The sequence below is a fragment of the Panthera tigris genome, chromosome A1 (assembly GCF_018350195.1).
Source record: "Panthera tigris isolate Pti1 chromosome A1, P.tigris_Pti1_mat1.1, whole genome shotgun sequence".
In the NCBI taxonomy this organism is placed as follows: Eukaryota; Metazoa; Chordata; class Mammalia; order Carnivora; family Felidae; genus Panthera; species Panthera tigris.
Genome location: NC_056660.1, coordinates 81462637 through 81479598, shown reverse-complemented (window position 1 = coordinate 81479598; position 16962 = coordinate 81462637). Strand labels below are relative to the sequence as shown.

The window sequence follows — 16962 nt, the reverse complement described above, 5'->3', positions numbered from 1 at the left end:
CATTTATTCTTGTCCTTTTTCCTGCTCGGTTTTGGGGTGGAACGTTCAGGCTAAGGGCTCACATTTTCCTCCAAGTCTGAAAGTCAGCAGCTATGTTCTGCACTCTATTCTTCCAGGACTTCTGCTGTATATATGCTGAGCCTCTTAACTATTCCCTTTGTTTCTTGGCATTCTTTCCCATGTTTTCTGTGTGTATTGTGTCCTATCCTTGTGCCTAATCCAATAGGCATGAATTCTTCACTTATGTTGAGTGCTTCAAGCATGCTTATTTCACTGTGGTCATTAGACTTTTCCATAAGCAAGGAGAATTCACATCCTGACAGTTGGGGTTGTTACAGAACTCTCCCAGCCACTGACATCCTCACTCCTCACACACGCTGGACTCCAGTGTGCAGGTCCTTACAGAAGCAGTTGTTTTCATCATCCTACACCACTGCCGGTGCCCCCTCACCTCCTTCTGTCACTAGGGCTTTGTGAAGGGTGGTCCTAAGCACCAGGCCACAGGGACACTGGGACCCCACAGACGAGACCACTAGTTAGTACAGTTCCAAGCGAGGAGGCTGCTTCCGTGGCGCATTGGCCCACAGTCAGTCAGTGGGTGGGCTGCGTGTGGCTACCACCAATGCCGGGAGCCTGCAGCCCCAGGACCAGCCCCAAGTACAGGAAGGTCAGCTTTATCAGAGAAGCCAGCCACACCACTCTGCTTTCCTTTTTCCTATTTTTCTCTCATTGTGGTGTGTTTGGTGCAGGGCAAATACCAGTGTGAAGTTGCTACGACGTTTTCACCGTTTTTTACTGACTTTCACAAAACAAGAGCAAGACAGTGAAAATCACTACAACAAGTTCACAGGATATAAACCAGCAGTACTGTCGAAGCTGGAAGCTGCCAGTGTGAGTCAGCCCAGGACGTTCGTCCCTAAGCCGCTGACCCAGGCTGGCTTTGCTAGGTCCAGTAACGATCAGAGGCTGGTGTTGCCAGTACAGACATGAAACTAGGCCCAAAGAGGTGAAAATACTCCCAACCACCAAAGTACCCATCACGTAGTTTATAGAAAAAAGGTACCAAAAGTCTGTAAGTTTCCAACCACAGTCAGAGTTAAAGCAGTGAACAGAGTGCACCTGTCACTCTACTTCAGGCTGCACATAACACACACCCGTTCGCGGCACCACAGGCAACACACGCCATGTCATCTCCCGTGAGGACAACTGGTGATTTCAGGTTGGTGTGGTGTTCGTCCCTTAAACCACCAATTCCACAGTGCACTTTCCAACGTGGATTTTCTTCTTTATTTAAATGTGGTCCTCCAACTATCCTAAATTAATGAGCATGTAAAAGCTGTTTTCTTAATCAAGTGGAAATGTGGAACGATTGAACTGATGAGGGTGTCAGTTTCTGAGTGAACACAGCACAAGGGCCCGTGACTGTTAGGAAAGCTCAGGGAGGGAGAGAGAGTTGCAATTTTTTCTAAGAGGCCTTCGGAGTGAATTCAAGCCAGTTGAATACCTAATACTTCAACAAATACTTAGAACATGTTACCACCTACCTTCTTTTTCACCCCGGGCACTGCCCACGAGGAATCTGGACACTAAGGGTGTGCTTGATAAGGACAGGCACGTAGAAATAAAGACGCTCTGAGTGGGTCTGATCTGTAAAAGGTGTCCCCATAACAGGCCAAATGCGATCATTAATAGTGTCATGTAACACGGTCCTTGTAAGGCTATCTTCCAGACCTTGAAGAGAACACATTCGTTTACACAGGTTTTAGTGACGACGGTCATCTCTTGACCGGCTCCATGCAGAGCGCATACACATATACTGCCTGGTCACGGGCCTAAATTGTTCAGGAAGTAGCTCTGCGGTAAACACATCAGCACAACACCCAAAGTCGTAATGTGAACACAGTAAAAACAGTAACACTTCAGCTTACTGAAGTAAGCTTACTGAGTGATAAGTATTGTTACTGGGACTAAACACGCATGCCTCTCCATGTAATACATGTCTGTGCACATATAATCTAATTCTCAGAACACATCTCAAAGGTAGACAGCACGACCTCTACCTTTTCTAGATGAAAACACAAAGCCCACTAACTTGTCCACGGTCACATGGAAGTCAGTGTCAGGACACAGACCCAGGCAGCATGGCTCAATAATCAAATACTGATGAAGCACCTCAGTGAGCTCTCAGTGCTGGGTTAGACATAATGGAAAATGTGGAAGAAATCAGGGTTGATTTTAATGCTCCAAGGTTTTTAACTGAGTTGAACAGATGGGATACTAAAAACTACCTGACGTTTATACAAACATGAATGGTACATAGTGACAAAAGAAATTAACCGAAACTCATCCTATCCTACTGGAAAGCACTTATTCATTTTCTTCTCACCTTACACCCTCTTGGACAAAACCAACTTGTGCAGCCAGGCCCTCTGGCAAGAGCGCAGGGGGGCCCAGAGGGGGGCAAGGGGTGCAGGGCTTGGCACAGAAGCTCAGAGGCAAACACTGTGGACCCCACTGGCTGGCAAGCCTCATCTGTGTCTTCAGGTGCTCTGAAGGATGTGATCTTTTTCCTCCCCTGCTCTGCTTCCTGATAAAAAGGAACACCTCTTTCAAAATCACAACACTGTCTTCAGGAATCAGGGCAGCCGGGAGGCTCTTCCTAAGGCTGGGCACTGACTTCCTACTGTGGCCAAATGGGCACACACACACCCCGGCCGCCCACAGCCATAACCAGCTGCCAGCCTGCTTGTCCATAACAGAAGCTTCCAACTTCAGGAACGAGTTTCAAGATCCTCCCGACACCACCAAGTTCCGAGTCAAATGGTGGGACGCTGACAGAAGCAAACGAACTGAAGACTCAGCCTTCCACACAGAGCCACTCTGTCCTCTGCCATGTGTCTCTGGCCAACCCAGGCTCTGTGCTCGCCTTCCAGAGAGAGATTAGCCCCCAAGGCTGCTTCTCCAAGGTTCAGATTCCCTGATCCCTGCTTCTGGCACCTGGGAGTGGCGATGGCTTTTGTGGTTTAATGGCCTTCCAATGGCTCCCCCTCTTCCTGTGTCATAGCCAGGAGCAGCGGGAGGGCCAGGGTGCACCTGCAGACCTAGGCACAGCTCCTGGGGAGGCCAGCATGCTGAATTTTAAGGTTCCCAGGTTTTAGGGTAGCCACTCCTATAAGCAGCATTAGGGGTTTTTCTGCCCACAAGGGACCCCGGAGCTCAGGACTGACCCCATTATTGGTTGAGCACCTTGGGGAAGTAACCGTCTCTCTACTCTGCCTTCTACATCTGTAGACTTTCAAAGGCCAGACTAAAGATTTCTGAGGTCGCTACCAAACCTTGGTCAGAAGGGCTGGGATCTATTAGCCCAAGAAGCACAGTGTGCAGCAAACGAGGGTGGGAAATGCGGGCAGTGCCCACAGATCTTTGCTCCACATGGGGCATCTGGACCACCCGGGGCTCCCAGAAACACGGGCTCTCCGGCCACACATATCAGATCCTGCTGCTCAGCAGGGTCCCAGTCAACTCCCCGTGTTGGAATTCACAGCGGCCTGGTCCCCATGCATCTGCACCACAGCCACATCCCCTCCCAAACTCCATTTTCCTCAGCTCTTGTCCCAGGACTTCTGTCCACAGCCCTACACATCCCTCTGAAATCCCAGACCCGTAGTCCCACAAGGGAGGGCCACGGGGCTGTGTATACCACCTCATAGTCAGTAGCCACCAGCGTCTGCAGCAAGGGTTTACTGAGGGAACAAATAAGGAGAAAAGGGGAAGAGGGGGTGCCTGGGCGGCTCAGTCAGTTGAGTTTCTCTGACTCTTGATCTCAGCTCATGGTTCACGGGATTGAGCCCCGAGTTAGGCTCCCTGCTGACAGTGTGGAGCCTGCTTGGGATTCTCTCTCTCCCTTCCCTCCCCTTCTCACTCGAGTTCTCTCTCAAAAAAGCAAATGTTAAAAAGAAAAAAGGAGAAAAAGAGGAGAAAACACAACTCCCAGGCAGAGAGACAGAAACAGGGAGCTAGCACATGAAAGCTGAGCCGGCAGCATAGGGGGAGCTAGAGCACAGCGAGGCAGGGGTGCACACACCCAACAGGATGCACCATCAGAAGAAATGACTGTGGCTATTCTCAGCGCCAACAATTAAGTAGTTCCTAGACCTTGGTGTTCTGAACCGTTTCCACTCAGACTTGTGGGGATTTCCCAGAGGATCCAAGAGGGCCTTCCAGCAATTATTATTTCAAAACCCACTGAATGACTTTCCGTCACGAGGGGCACACGGAAGTCCACGATGGCACCGGTCACTTCAGGCTGCTCTGACGCCCTGCTCGCTATTTATGCTGGAGAAACACAAATTTGTCACTTGCTAGTGTAGTTTATTAGGCATGGTTAAATCTGCAGTCTGAGCCCAGGGGCCTAAAAAGGGCGAGGCTGCCGTCCTACTGCAAGCCTGTCACAGGGAGCTGACGAGTGAGGGATTCATGTCAGAGGGGCCCCAGCTCACCCCAAAGTCACTAAACAGGTGCTGGGTCCCCAGGAAGGTTCCTTCCACTTCTCAGACCACAGCACACTTTCTCCCTGACACGCACACACCGCCTCCTTGCCAAGCCCTCCTAAGGCTGCATTGCCAGACACAAATGTAAGCCCCCGTCAGCATAAAACCCCAAAGCCCTACAAGTCAGCACCACACCAGCAACAGCGTGCAGTTTCATACAGGTTAAAACTCTGTTCACATGACTCTGGATGAAGTTCTCATTGAACGGTGAATGCTAGAGTGGTGAAAAATATAAATTAGAGCAGTTTAGGCCAGAACAAACCCGGCCATGTAGACGAGGACCCCAACGTCCAAGGCGTGAGATACTCTGCTGACACCGCAAGGCCAGTCAATGCAGAACCCGAACTCTGCCTCTCTCTGTCCCAAGCCACAGGCAACCACCACTGTCGGCTGCCAGCCTCGCTCAACTAAACACACGTGGAAGCCCAGAGGAGCCTGCGCGGAGCAAGGAGCGGGGACAGCTGCGGACGATGACCTTCCCGTCCACAGGTCCCCGGCTCCTCACACGGCTGCAGGTCCTGGCCATGCTGCCGGCATGGCACAGCCCCAAGCGCAGCTCGCGGAGGAGAGCAGGGTCCTTTAAACTCTGGGTCTGGAACTTAACACATGGAGGTCAGGCCAGAAGCACATAAAAAGACACAAAAGTGCCTGAGAAAACACTAAAGGGACTCAGAACGCTTGGTGAGGAGGCGCAACTGGAGAAGTGTTTAAAGGAAGTGATGGTAACTGGGAGGTGGACAAACAGAGCTTCCAACAGAAAAAAAGAGAAGAAAAGAGAGGTCAAAGAGTAACAAGGTGAACTAAGGCCAGCGCCTCAATGTACTTCTCTTTGCTATCTCGGATCTTGTCACGTCTTTTATGGCTGCATGATACCTTTCAAGAGCTGTGACAGTGTAACCGTCAGACACCCAGGCTGCCCCTCCGCTTTCATAAAAATGCTACAAGAAGCTGAAGACTATTCGAGGGTTAATGAAAAACCTTGTACTTCATTCTTTCCTAGGGACGGAGACCCAGGGCAGCTCCACCAAGAGAAGGGTCGTCAGTTGTTGTGCGAGGCCGCTCTGCTGTCCGACCAGCCCTCACACTGACTCCAGAGCCACCTGCCGGCGTGGCCTGGGGTCCACCAGCACTGCTGTCCCCGCCCTCCCGCTGGCTTTGTGACCAACTATCCCCTTTTGTGAGGTGTCCGTCCAAAAACACAGCTTTTAATTAACTCACTTCCAACTTACTCCAGCTATTTTCATTTCTGCAATACTCCAGTATTCCAAGTAATAGTTCTAGAAGCAAACAAATGTAGAAGGCAACTGTTGCTTCCCTTAGTTTCACACTTCTTCATACACGTGGTCCTAACTGCTACAAGTCTTTTACATATTTTCATTTTACACAAACATTCAATCCCTGAGATAGTTCAGCCTCTAACGGTTTTGGACTTTTTGGAGAGACCCCCACATGTTAAATTTCAAACATATCATTTCTCAGAACTTTTCTGGAATTAGCTACATGAAAGCTAATTTTACTCATTCATTGAATTTGCATTTTCTAGTATTTTTTATCTTTTAGAATTTATATTCCAAAAATAAAAAGAATATTCTGTTCTAAAATACTTAACTTGATAGTCCAATCATGAACAAACACAAAGTAAATAAATCAAAACCATATGATGTTTAAATTGGGGGCGATAACACAGCTTGGTGAGGCCCTTACCTTTCTCAGCCTTTCTGGAGAGAACTCCAGGCCAACAAGAAACAGAGTAAAGAACACGCCAACCTCTCCTAAGGTCTCCACCTGCACAACAGACTGGGAACAAAATTTTAAAACCACACAATTTAATGTATCTAACAAATGAAGCATACTTCAAGGAACAATCTTGTACTAACATATTCAGTGGAACTATCCTGAAAAAAAAAAAAAACAACACAGTATTTTTTTTAAAACTAGTTCTCTGAATGTCCTCTATCCCTGACATAGCTTGAACTTCCTGATTATACGTTTTTTTTTTCCTTTTTCTTGATTAGCTGAAGGACTGTTTTTATCTCTTTTTCTGAGAACTAGCTCACGAATTCACCTGTGTCCAGGCTGCGCTCTTCATTACCTCCTTCCTTCACTTTCTCTGGAGGATGGGGAGGCACTGAACCTGAGCTGGACACTTTAATCAAGATGCCCCACTTTCCTTTGGCCTGCCAGCACGGGCCTGTGCATGACTATGTGTACAAACTTCTTTCCTGAGAACCGAATTGGCCACATCCCACAGGTTCTGGTATACAGCGTTCTTGTGCACCGTGTTGGTTCTGGTCCTTTATTTGCGGTTTGTTTTTTATGCTTTTATGTTATGGCAGAGAATGCTGTTTACACGGTTATACTTGGTAATCCCTAGATCATCTACATTCATGGTTTCCACTGAGCCATGAACTCAGCGTCTGAAAGAAGAGAGCAAGCAGATCTCCACATGTCCAGGCACCAAGCTGCTGTGCAGGGACGCACACGCACCCTGTCAGCCACCGACAGGACAGGCCCTGCCCTCCATTTGCTGGCATCTGCCTCCTCACTTACTCATTTTGTTCTCTTTGAACCTAACATCATCTGCAAACCTGTATCTTTCCACAGGCAAGTTTATTCCACTTATATTCATTGTGATAACAGAAGATTTCTCTTATTCCTTCGTCTCCTGGTTTTTATACTTCCTCACTGCTTTTATTTTTCTTCCCTTTTTAAAATGAGGCTGAAACTCATGACTTGAAAGTCACATACCTAAATCTGCACTTCTCAACGTAACACAGAAGCCTATTAACTTCTTATTAGGAAAAGGTAAATATTTTGGTACAGTCACACTTCCTCCATTAACCACCTCCCGTTTTGGCTAATATGCTCTTGGGTCTTCATCTGGGTTTACTGTAATTATGTTATTTACCAAGATACAGCAAATTTGTTAGGAACTATAATATTGGTAGCCTCCAGTTGTATTTATTACCTTACTCAGCCTCTATTATTATTCAGCCTGAATTCTTGGCTTACAAGCAACCTTTGCTCTCAAGAAAAAAGGAAAATACGTTTGTATTTGCTATTGTTCATAAATACTCTGGAAAGGGAGGGATGGGACAGGACAAGACAGAGATTCTCCACCTACAACTTAAAATTTTTTGTACTTACACCATTTTGTTCTCAACTGTATGGAGATTATGAATTCAGAAATTTGAATTAAAACAGTGTTTCCCAGAGACCACCCCACCAGGTTGAGCCCAGCCCACGAGAGCACCCCCCCCCCCCCCCCCCCCCCCCGTCAGTCAGTGGTCACCTGCTCACTAAGGTCCTGGGCTTTCAGCCGGTAGCCCCTGCCAGTTGAACGTGCTGTTGAGTTCAGTTAGAGATGATGATGTTTCCTGCCCGGTACAAGGTGTGCCCATCAGCAGGAGGGTGAGGCTGCGAGCAGATGCCCACACCTCCCCCCCATCCGTCTGCTCCTGTCGTACCCAACTAGGAAGTGCCAGGACTCCCGTGTGTGTTTCCCAGTACCTGCACCACTGCTTCTGTGTTGGATATATGACACATCACCTATTCTTGCCAATCTCTTCATTTCGTCTGAATTGTGTGCATTTACAGGACACATCTTGGAGCCCACAAAAGCTTTGGAACTGTTCCTCACTGCCAACAAGTGCCATCGATATAGGATGAAAGTCACTTCACTCTGTTCAGCCAACAGCCAGCACTCACTACGTCCTGGGGTTTTCACATTATCCTATATTTAGGCTTGAAAATCCCCACTACTTTACCAGCTTTGCAATGTTTTAAAAATTTTTAAATTATACATTTAACCCAGCATTTTTTGTTGCTTTCAGTGTCTGAATAACATAATCCATCATTATTACTGGAAACAGAATTTTTAAAACTAACAGTTTAAAGACATGAACAGAGTGGGGGGTTGTCGCACCCTGGGTGGCTCAGTCGGTTAAGCGGCCAGCTTCCCCTCAGGTCATGATCTCGCAGTTCACAAGTTTAATCCCCATGTCAGGATCTGTGCTGACAGCTCGGAGCCTGGAGTCTGCTTCAGATTCTGTGTCTCCCTCTCTCTCTGCCCCTCCCCTGATCATGCTCTCTGTCTCTCTCAAAAAAATAAACGTTTAAAAAACTTTTTTTTAATTAAAAAAATAAAGACATAAACGGGATTTCTTCTCTAGTTAAATCATCCATTCACTAACAAAATTACTTTCTTATGATTTAGGAACTTCTTATGAAACTCTAAAGAGCATCTTCTTTAATATGGTTTATAAGGAAATGCTATCTTTATTAATTCAAGTTCAAAACTTTTAGGTCTTCATGAGCATTTCTTTAGTATTTTGTTAAACAGATACTAAAACAGTTGCTCTTACCTTAATACTGTTCAGTCCTGAAGGCCCCAGAAGTACGCCACAAACAATATAACCAAACATTGTGGGCAACCCTATCGTCGTGCACAGCCAGCCACAAGGTAAAGACAGCATTCCTATGGTAACAATGTCCTAATGGAGAATAAACCAGAAATAAACACAAAAATTTAAGGTAACAGTTGGCAAGAAAAGGGTTGATTACTGGAGAAAGCAGACGTTCTGCAGACTAGGCCCCTCCCAGTTTCCACTTTGGTGGTAAAAAAGGAAGGCTATCCCTGGGCTGATCTTCCTGCTTTGAGTTTACTGGTACAGTAATCAGCCACTGGGAGCGTCCTTCCTCTCAGCCTGCGCTGCCTCCCTCTTTAAGACCAGCACAAGCTGTGGTTTCGGGAATGCTGCTGGAGCCCCGACGGTGTGTCCAGACCCCACTAGCCTTCCGAGCAGACCACACTGGCCACTCCTACAGCTGTTACCCACTCTGGTCCAAACCCAAACAGTGATCTCCAACCAGAACACAGTCGATTGCAAATCTTTACATAACTCCACATCCTCTTATTAGACTTGCTGCCTCAGAGGGAGCAGATGGGTGGCTAACTCGGTCTGGAATGTCAGTCACCTCTGGAGGAGCCGGATCTCATTCTGTACCCGTGTCTACACAGATGATACCTTAGCCAAAGCTTCTCCGCCTCATCAGATGTTCCATGTTAGTGACAAAGCTTGAGCCCACTGTAGGGACTCCTGACTTCAAAACGGCTTCCAAATTCTCAAAAGCAACATTAATTTTCATTCTAAGTATTAAAATGCCTCATTCTTTTCGGAAAAAATTAAAAATTAAGAGAAAGTGTTTCAAGTCATGGAAAATATAGGAAATTGTAGTAGAATCTCTCTGTTAGGAGGAAGGTCATGCAACCTAATACGAGGCTCAGAAAATAAAGCTTACTTTACATTAGTACCTGGAAGTGGGAAGGTGGGAGAGGGGACTTCAAGAGGGAGCAAGCAGACAGACTACCTTTAGGAAGTGGCGATCTGCACGTGGAATTGTCGCGTCTCTGGGCTTGGTCAAGATATAGCGGTTGTTCTGGGAGTCGATCAGCATGCTAAGACCCAAATCATCCTCCGCTTCCCGCTTTGTGAGATTTTGTTTGGAATTGGCGTCTTCTTCCTCCACTCTGAGAACTGCCTCAAAATTGACCCCTTTCACCTGTGAAAATAACCAACATCGTGTAATTAAACCCATGAAATGTTTTCAAGTTCAATTTTTAGAGCGTAAATTCTGTACAGAAGAGCGATAGAAGTATTTCTAGCACTCTGTCAGGTATGACGAAAGGTCCACAGATGTTCATTAGCACAAATCAGGAAAGCTGCTTCAGTTACAAGGGCCATCTGAGAATGAAGGCGTTTAGGATTTCTATTACGTCCAGACACCCACTTTAACGATTTAGGGTACAATCTGTAACAAGAAACATACGTTTGGTCTTCACCCCACTTCCTGGCCCGCAGCCCCACAACCAGCGTGGCCTCCCCAAGCATAAGGAGCAGCGGGTACACCCGACAAGCCCTTCGCGGCCTCCCCTGAGTTTGTGCCAGCAAGGTGACGTTCAGAAAGCCACTCGATGACCGCAGGATGAGGCTGGCCACCAGGGACAGCAGCCACGTGACCTCGGGGCAGGGAGGGGCCGGAGGTGAAGCGAATCGCGAGCCCGCAGAAGGCAGCTCCGGGACATGCTTGGAGCATGGGGTTCGGGGAGCTTCCGGGTGCCCGACACACAGACGCGCCCCGCCAGGAGGGCAGCGGGCCCGGACAGGATGCAGTGCCCTGCGCACATGCTTTCACCTCTTCTACCCGGCTGTTTCTGACTGCACCCTTTGCAGCGACCTGGTAACCTGGCAAACAGATGGTCTTCCTGGGTTCTGAGAGCCTGAGGAGGGGTCGTGGGACCCTCCGAGGTGAAAACCCAGAGCCCATTATCAGTGCCTGGAGCGGACGGTGCAGTGCTGGGCCAAGCCCTCGCCCGTGGGACCCGCGGGGACCCTGAGCCAACAGTGGTGGAGCTGCCCTGGAAAAGCTGCGGCAGCGACAGCCTGACGCCCTGACGCACGAGCACTCGGTGAGCAGTGAAGAAAGAGCACCACCTTCAAAAGACAGCCCCGCGTCCTCCCCTGGAACCACGGACACGCTCAGGACAGCCCCGCTCAGTGCTCATCCGCCCCGAACTGCACTCGCCTTTGCTCTAATTGCCGCATCCTTTTCTGAGTCCTCAGGACTCACAGTCCGTTTTCGGCACTCATCTCGTCCTTCCCAGAGAATCTAAACACGTCACAGCAAGTGGGGAGTCCGAATGCCTGCCTCAGACACGATTCCTCTCAGGAGCATATGGCTCCCCCGGGCAGAACAGCACCGACACCTGACTGTCCCAGGGCACGCTTTCTGGAGCCCAGAGACTCAATCCACCTGAACACGGAAGCGGGGCATAGATATGAGCCCCTGGGGGGCACTGACAAAAACATAAGGCAAAACGACAGGTGTATAGTGTACTTCTGTGTAACCGAACCAAATCGTTCTCTGGGATACGAAAGCGTTTGGTTTTATCTCCATCGTCAGTCCACACGGAAAATAGCCGATAAATTCCACCATACTTTCTCTCGGCAAGCAGCCCGAGCAAAGAGGAGATTGTTCTGGAATGCTACTTACTGATTTATTGTCATCAAAAGCATGTTCTTCCATCTCTTCCTCTAGGCGATCGGCTGCCTTTCTCACATCTTCAAGAATTTCATCAAGCATGGATAAACTTTTGTTTTGATGTTGCATATTTTTGAGGGCTTCAACTTGGTGTTTTTCTGCTGCCAGAAGTTCCACATATTCTGTCTCTTCCTGTTTATTGGTGAGAAATGAAGTGTGGGGTTGATTAAGAAATAGGCCACACCAGGACTTCATTTAGGTGCCTGGCCTGGCCGGACCATGCGAGCCAACATGCTCTCGCTGTCAAATACATTTATAAACGTGTAATGCTAGCTCCAGTCAAGGAGAGAAGGTCAGGTGTCCTGTATCACCCAAACATGATGGAGCTTAGCAAAATGTTTAGGGAAACCTATTTGTACGCACGCATCATCGAACATAATCTACTACTGTTGATAAATTCTGAAGGTCAACTATTCATACACAATCCTCACTGAACAGATTTTATTCCAGACATCATGCCTACTGTGTATGGAGGTCCAGCTGTACTCTAAAAACACCTGTGATACTTGATTCTTGAGCTAAAAATTTCTAAGTAGGATACACACAAATTCCAAGTTACAGAGGAAAAACTATTCCAGAAGAATCTGACAGCATTACTTGGAAAACTGATGGATGGTGTCAATAATACCACTGCGTTTTATACCATCATATTTAAACTCAAGCTATCAATCAAATCAACATCCTTACTATTAAAGTATATGTTCATACTTTAAAGGGGTGGGGCATAGCTAGAACAGAGAAGCAGCAAGGCAGTCCCAAGGAGAAGTGTAGCTGTTTGACAGACCTCTCTCTAGGCAACACCACCCAACCCCTCTCTCATAGCTGAAGAACCTCCCAGAACCTGGCCTGAGATGTGAGGCAAAAACTGCACGTAGAAAGCATACATATTTGGATCAACATCACTCAATGCATGTTAGTTCTCTATTTTATCATAAAACTACCTCAAATCAATACCACTATTCTTTAAAATGAAGGAGTTTAGGGACGCCTGGGTGGCTCAGTCAGTTAAGCATCTGACTTTGGCTCAGGTCATGATCTCGTGGTTCGTGAGTTAGAGCCCCGTGTCGGGCTCTGTGCTGACAGCTCGGAGCCTGGAGCCTGCTTCAGATTCTGTCTCCCTCTCTCTCTGCCCTCCCCTGCTTGTGTTCTGTCTCTGTCTCTAAAAATAAACATTAAAAAATATATATATAAATAATATCACATCTGGTATAGTAATAGTTTTATCTCATTTTAAAAGTGTATTTCATCACGATCCTTATTTCAAAAGTATATATTAAAACTAATTTTAGTATTTTTGTTTTCAGTAGATGGGCATTAAAGACAGCCAACCTTCACACCAAAAGGCATTCTTGTCAGAAATTCAAAATGTTGACTGCAGTTACAAGTATATTTACCACATACTTCATACACATCAGCTTACTGGGATAACTTGAGTAACTAGTATAATTACCTTGTGATCTCAACACAGAAAAGCACTGGCACTCCCAGAAGTGGTGAAATGCAACTGTGCTAAGATACGGTGCACAAGGAGGGGAAATCCACGTGTGCACTACTGAGAATGGATGCCCCTGCCAGACTACACCTGCTGAAGCATCAGCACCAGCTGCCTTCTCCCTTGACCTCTACTTGACCTGCTCCTTGGCTCAGGGTGGGAGGGGACTGACCTTAATCGCAGCCTCTCTCAGGGCCTCCAGGCGCTGCCTGCTGCTCTCCTTCATGTTCACAACATCTCTGTAATCTCCTTGCAGGGCTCTCTGCAGTCCATAGATGGCCTGGAACACTGAATTTTCACTTTCATTCAGCTCTTTTTGGAAAATTTCAAACGTATGCACCTGAAACAGCTTCTCTTCATCTGACAGGCTAACGTCTTTTTCTACTGCTCTGATTGCACTTTTCAGTTTGTTAAGAACCACAGTCTTTTGGCGAAGAAGCCCGGAGAGCTTCCTGCAACCATCGAGGACCCACTGCTTCCTCTGAGTGATGGCTGCCCCCTTCCCTCGGTGCAATTTGATGGCATGTTTTGCCACCTCTTCATGTTCCGCAGCATCTGCCATCAAGCAAAGCAGTGGAAGCAACACCCAGAAGTAATTTCTTCCCAGCACCTTCATGATCCAGTTTTAGAGGGCAGGCAGGGCAAGGCCGTCCTAAGGTTCCTGCTCAGCTGAGCTTGCATTTTAGACACACATCTTCAGCTGAAAAAGAGATTTATTGCTACATATAGTTGGACAATGATTCGTTACTATTGAGATCAGAGTTAAAGTATTAAATAATTACATCCAAAAAACTATCACTTTTTTGAAGATGTTATTTTTCCTAGATAAACATTAATACTTGAACTATTCATTACACCTGGATTAAAACCGAATACTAAATGTTAAAGTATAAGGCCTGGTAAAGACTTGAGACTAAAGGTTACATTGAAATTAAAGGCAATTTTTTTAAAGAAAACTCAGCTTCATGTATCTATTAAATCTACCATGTGCCAAAGACAAAAGCCAATTCTACTTAAGGAGATCCATGTATTGGGGCACCTGGGTGGCTAGTCGGTTAAGCAACCAACTCTTGCATTCAGCTCAGGTCATGATCCCAGAGTCAAGAGATCGAGCCCTGCAATGGGCTCCATGCTGAGTGTGGAGCCTGCTTAAGACTCTCTCTCTCTCTCTGCTCCTCTCCCCTGCTCATGCTCTCTCTCTTAACAACAACAACAACAAAAAAAAAAAAAAAAAAAGAGGATCCAAGTATTTAAGGCCAGAAAACACCATCAACTCCCCTATCACAGATCAGTGAACCACCTGGAGGAAACACGCTCCACGTCATTTCTGAAATAAAACTGTCTGAGCTGCTACTAGCTTACTGTACTATTTTCTTTCCCAAATCGTTTGGAATTCTGCCAAATTTCCAAAGTCACAGTTTAATGCTAACAAGATGTCAAACACAGAAAAAGAAAATCACAAAACACAACCATGTCTGGATCACTAGGGTTTTACTAAATGTTCAAACACTTTCTATCTCCCAAATTCAGCCTCCTTCTCTTCCTCTCTTCAGGAAGAGCCCAAGCACCTGTATGACTACCCCAGCAAGTGAACCACACACAGGACCCTGGCCGTGATGAGGTGAAGGCTTTGGTGCAGGCAGCAGGGGGTGCTGCAGCTGCGGTGCCCAGATCACACTCGAAGGACAGGACTGCATCTTCCAGTGGACAGAGTCATCAAGGAGCAGGTACAAGCTGCTACAGGTGTTAGCAAGGTCACAACGAAGCAATGACTCCAAAGGTAGGAAATACAGAGCAAAGAAGGAAGAGGTAATAAAACACAAGACAGGCAAAAGAGACACACCCTAAAAACACCACTGAACCTGGCAACTAGATCTCTGGGCACCAGTAGTTACGTCAAAAAAGAAAAAACACGGGGTGGCTCAGTCAGTTAAGCATCTGACACTTGATTTCAGCTCAGGTCATTGTCTCACGGTCCATGGGTTTGAGCCCCTGAGCTGGGCTCTGCGCTGACAGTGCTGAGCCTGCTTGGGATTCTCTCCACCCCTCCCCCACATGCTCTCCTGTGTGCTCTCTTGCTCCAAAATAAACATTTAAGAGAAAAAAAAACAAAAAAACAAAAACCAAACCTACCATTTACACAAGACTTACAGTTTAAAGAAAACAAAATATCAGGGGTGCCTGGATGGCTCAGTCAGTTGAGCGTCCAACTTGGGCTCAGGTCACGATCTCAGTTTGTGGGTTCAAGTCCCGTGTCGGGCTCTTTGCTGACAGCTCAGAGCCTGGGGCCTGCTTCGGATTCTGTGTCTCCCTCTCCTTCTGCCCCTTCCCTGCTTGTGCTCTCTCTCTTTCTCTCAGACATAAACATTAAAAAAATTAAAGAAAACAAAATATTAATATAAACTAATCATTAAAGTGTTTACTAAAACAAGTATCTATACCTCAGTTTTACTAGTAATCCCAATTCTAACAAATTTATTCTGGTTTCCTAGGCAAAGCAGATCAGATGCAGAAAAAATGAGAGTGTGGCTTACCTAGGCAGAAAATTCCAAACCAAAAACGACAGCCAATAGAAAGTGGAGATAAAACAGAGCTTCTGAAAAACCAGCACAAGAACCTGGCAAAGACTAGCAGCCCAGGGAGTCTGGTGAGGACTGAACTACACCTTTCCGTAGACACCAAAAATACCACTATTGGAGGACAGCAGAGAAACCTGCCCATCAAAAGTCACCAAGAAAAAACTACATTCTACCTCAATATTCTGGTTATAAAGTCAGGAAACTGTTCAATTTCAATACATTTTTCGATACATCAGTTTGTAACGTCACAGAGAATTTATTTACCTACAATGTTTCACTTTTTCCCCTAACTTGTTAGGATAAGTGACAATGTGCTGTCTAAATTACCCAACTTTATATTACAATTTTTTTTAATGTTTATTTAGAGCGTTGAGAGTGCACGCACGCATGCGCATGAGGTGGGGGGGGGAGGGGCAGAGAGAGAGGGAGGGAGACAATCCCAAGCAGGGTCCTCCCAGTCAGTGCAAAGGCGGGGACTTGATACCACAAATCTCAAGGTCATGACCTGAGCCGAAATCAAGAGTCTGATGGATGCTCCGCCCAAGTGCCCCTTTGTTACAGCTTTAATACAACTTAAGTAAGCGTTACCACCTTAAAAATAAATAAATGATTACCTAATCTCAGTAGTGCCTAGCAAGATAGTTAATCTGTTATTTTAATAACTCATTTCACTGCTGAACTTCTATTGTTCCAGGGGAGAGAAAGAATTCAATGTTAATAAATACATGCTTTTTTAGTATTTTCAGAACCAAGACAGACATTTCTGATGCTTTGCTAATGTTTCCCATTTTCCCTAAAAGATCTCAAAAAATGATTCTTTTATGGATTTCAAACTTCAGACAAATAACCTGCCACACAGTCTGTGTGTGAACAACAAACACTCCTTCATTCATTTCTGGTTCCTTCCTCAAACAAATTCTTGAAATTAAATAGTTATAACTCTACCCTATGACACATAAAGGACCATTAATTTTTACGAGAAATTATTGAGAACTTTAATTGTGGTCATACTAATATTTCCACTCAAATAAGCTCAAGTCATGGACATGTGGACATGACACTGAAATTATTTACAGACTCTGAAAACATCAATCACTTTTTCATAAATTCATTTCATCTTACCTTTAAACTTGGCTACCAAATTCTGTGAACTACTAAATTATAGCATGTTTTTTCTTGAGTAAATAATAAACTTTTTTAGCTCTAGTGCTATTTTGTTATTATTGTTTTTAATTATAAA

At 46.0% G+C, this 16962-nt stretch overlaps 1 protein-coding gene across 5 annotated transcripts in view; it reads right to left on the bottom strand.

The window, feature by feature from the left end:
* TMCO3 (transmembrane and coiled-coil domains 3) overlaps positions 1-16962 on the bottom strand; it is a 49751-nt gene that overhangs the window by 27082 nt on the left and 5707 nt on the right. For 3 of the 5 annotated variants that reach the window (XM_007075273.3, XM_007075270.3, XM_007075272.3), the window contains exons 3-8: positions 13316-13843; positions 11604-11783; positions 9921-10112; positions 8915-9043; positions 6255-6347; positions 1545-1731 (exon numbers count right to left, since the gene is read on the bottom strand). In XM_007075273.3, coding sequence (XP_007075335.1) covers positions 1545-1731; positions 6255-6347; positions 8915-9043; positions 9921-10112; positions 11604-11783; positions 13316-13759 — 1225 coding nt within the window. In that variant the 5' untranslated portion in view covers positions 13760-13843. Of the gene's footprint in view, positions 1-1544; positions 1732-6254; positions 6348-8914; positions 9044-9920; positions 10113-11603; positions 11784-13315; positions 13863-15294; positions 15315-16962 lie in introns of those variants that run through there. The other 2 variants (XM_007075271.3, XM_042980669.1) reach the window with 2 other exon arrangements.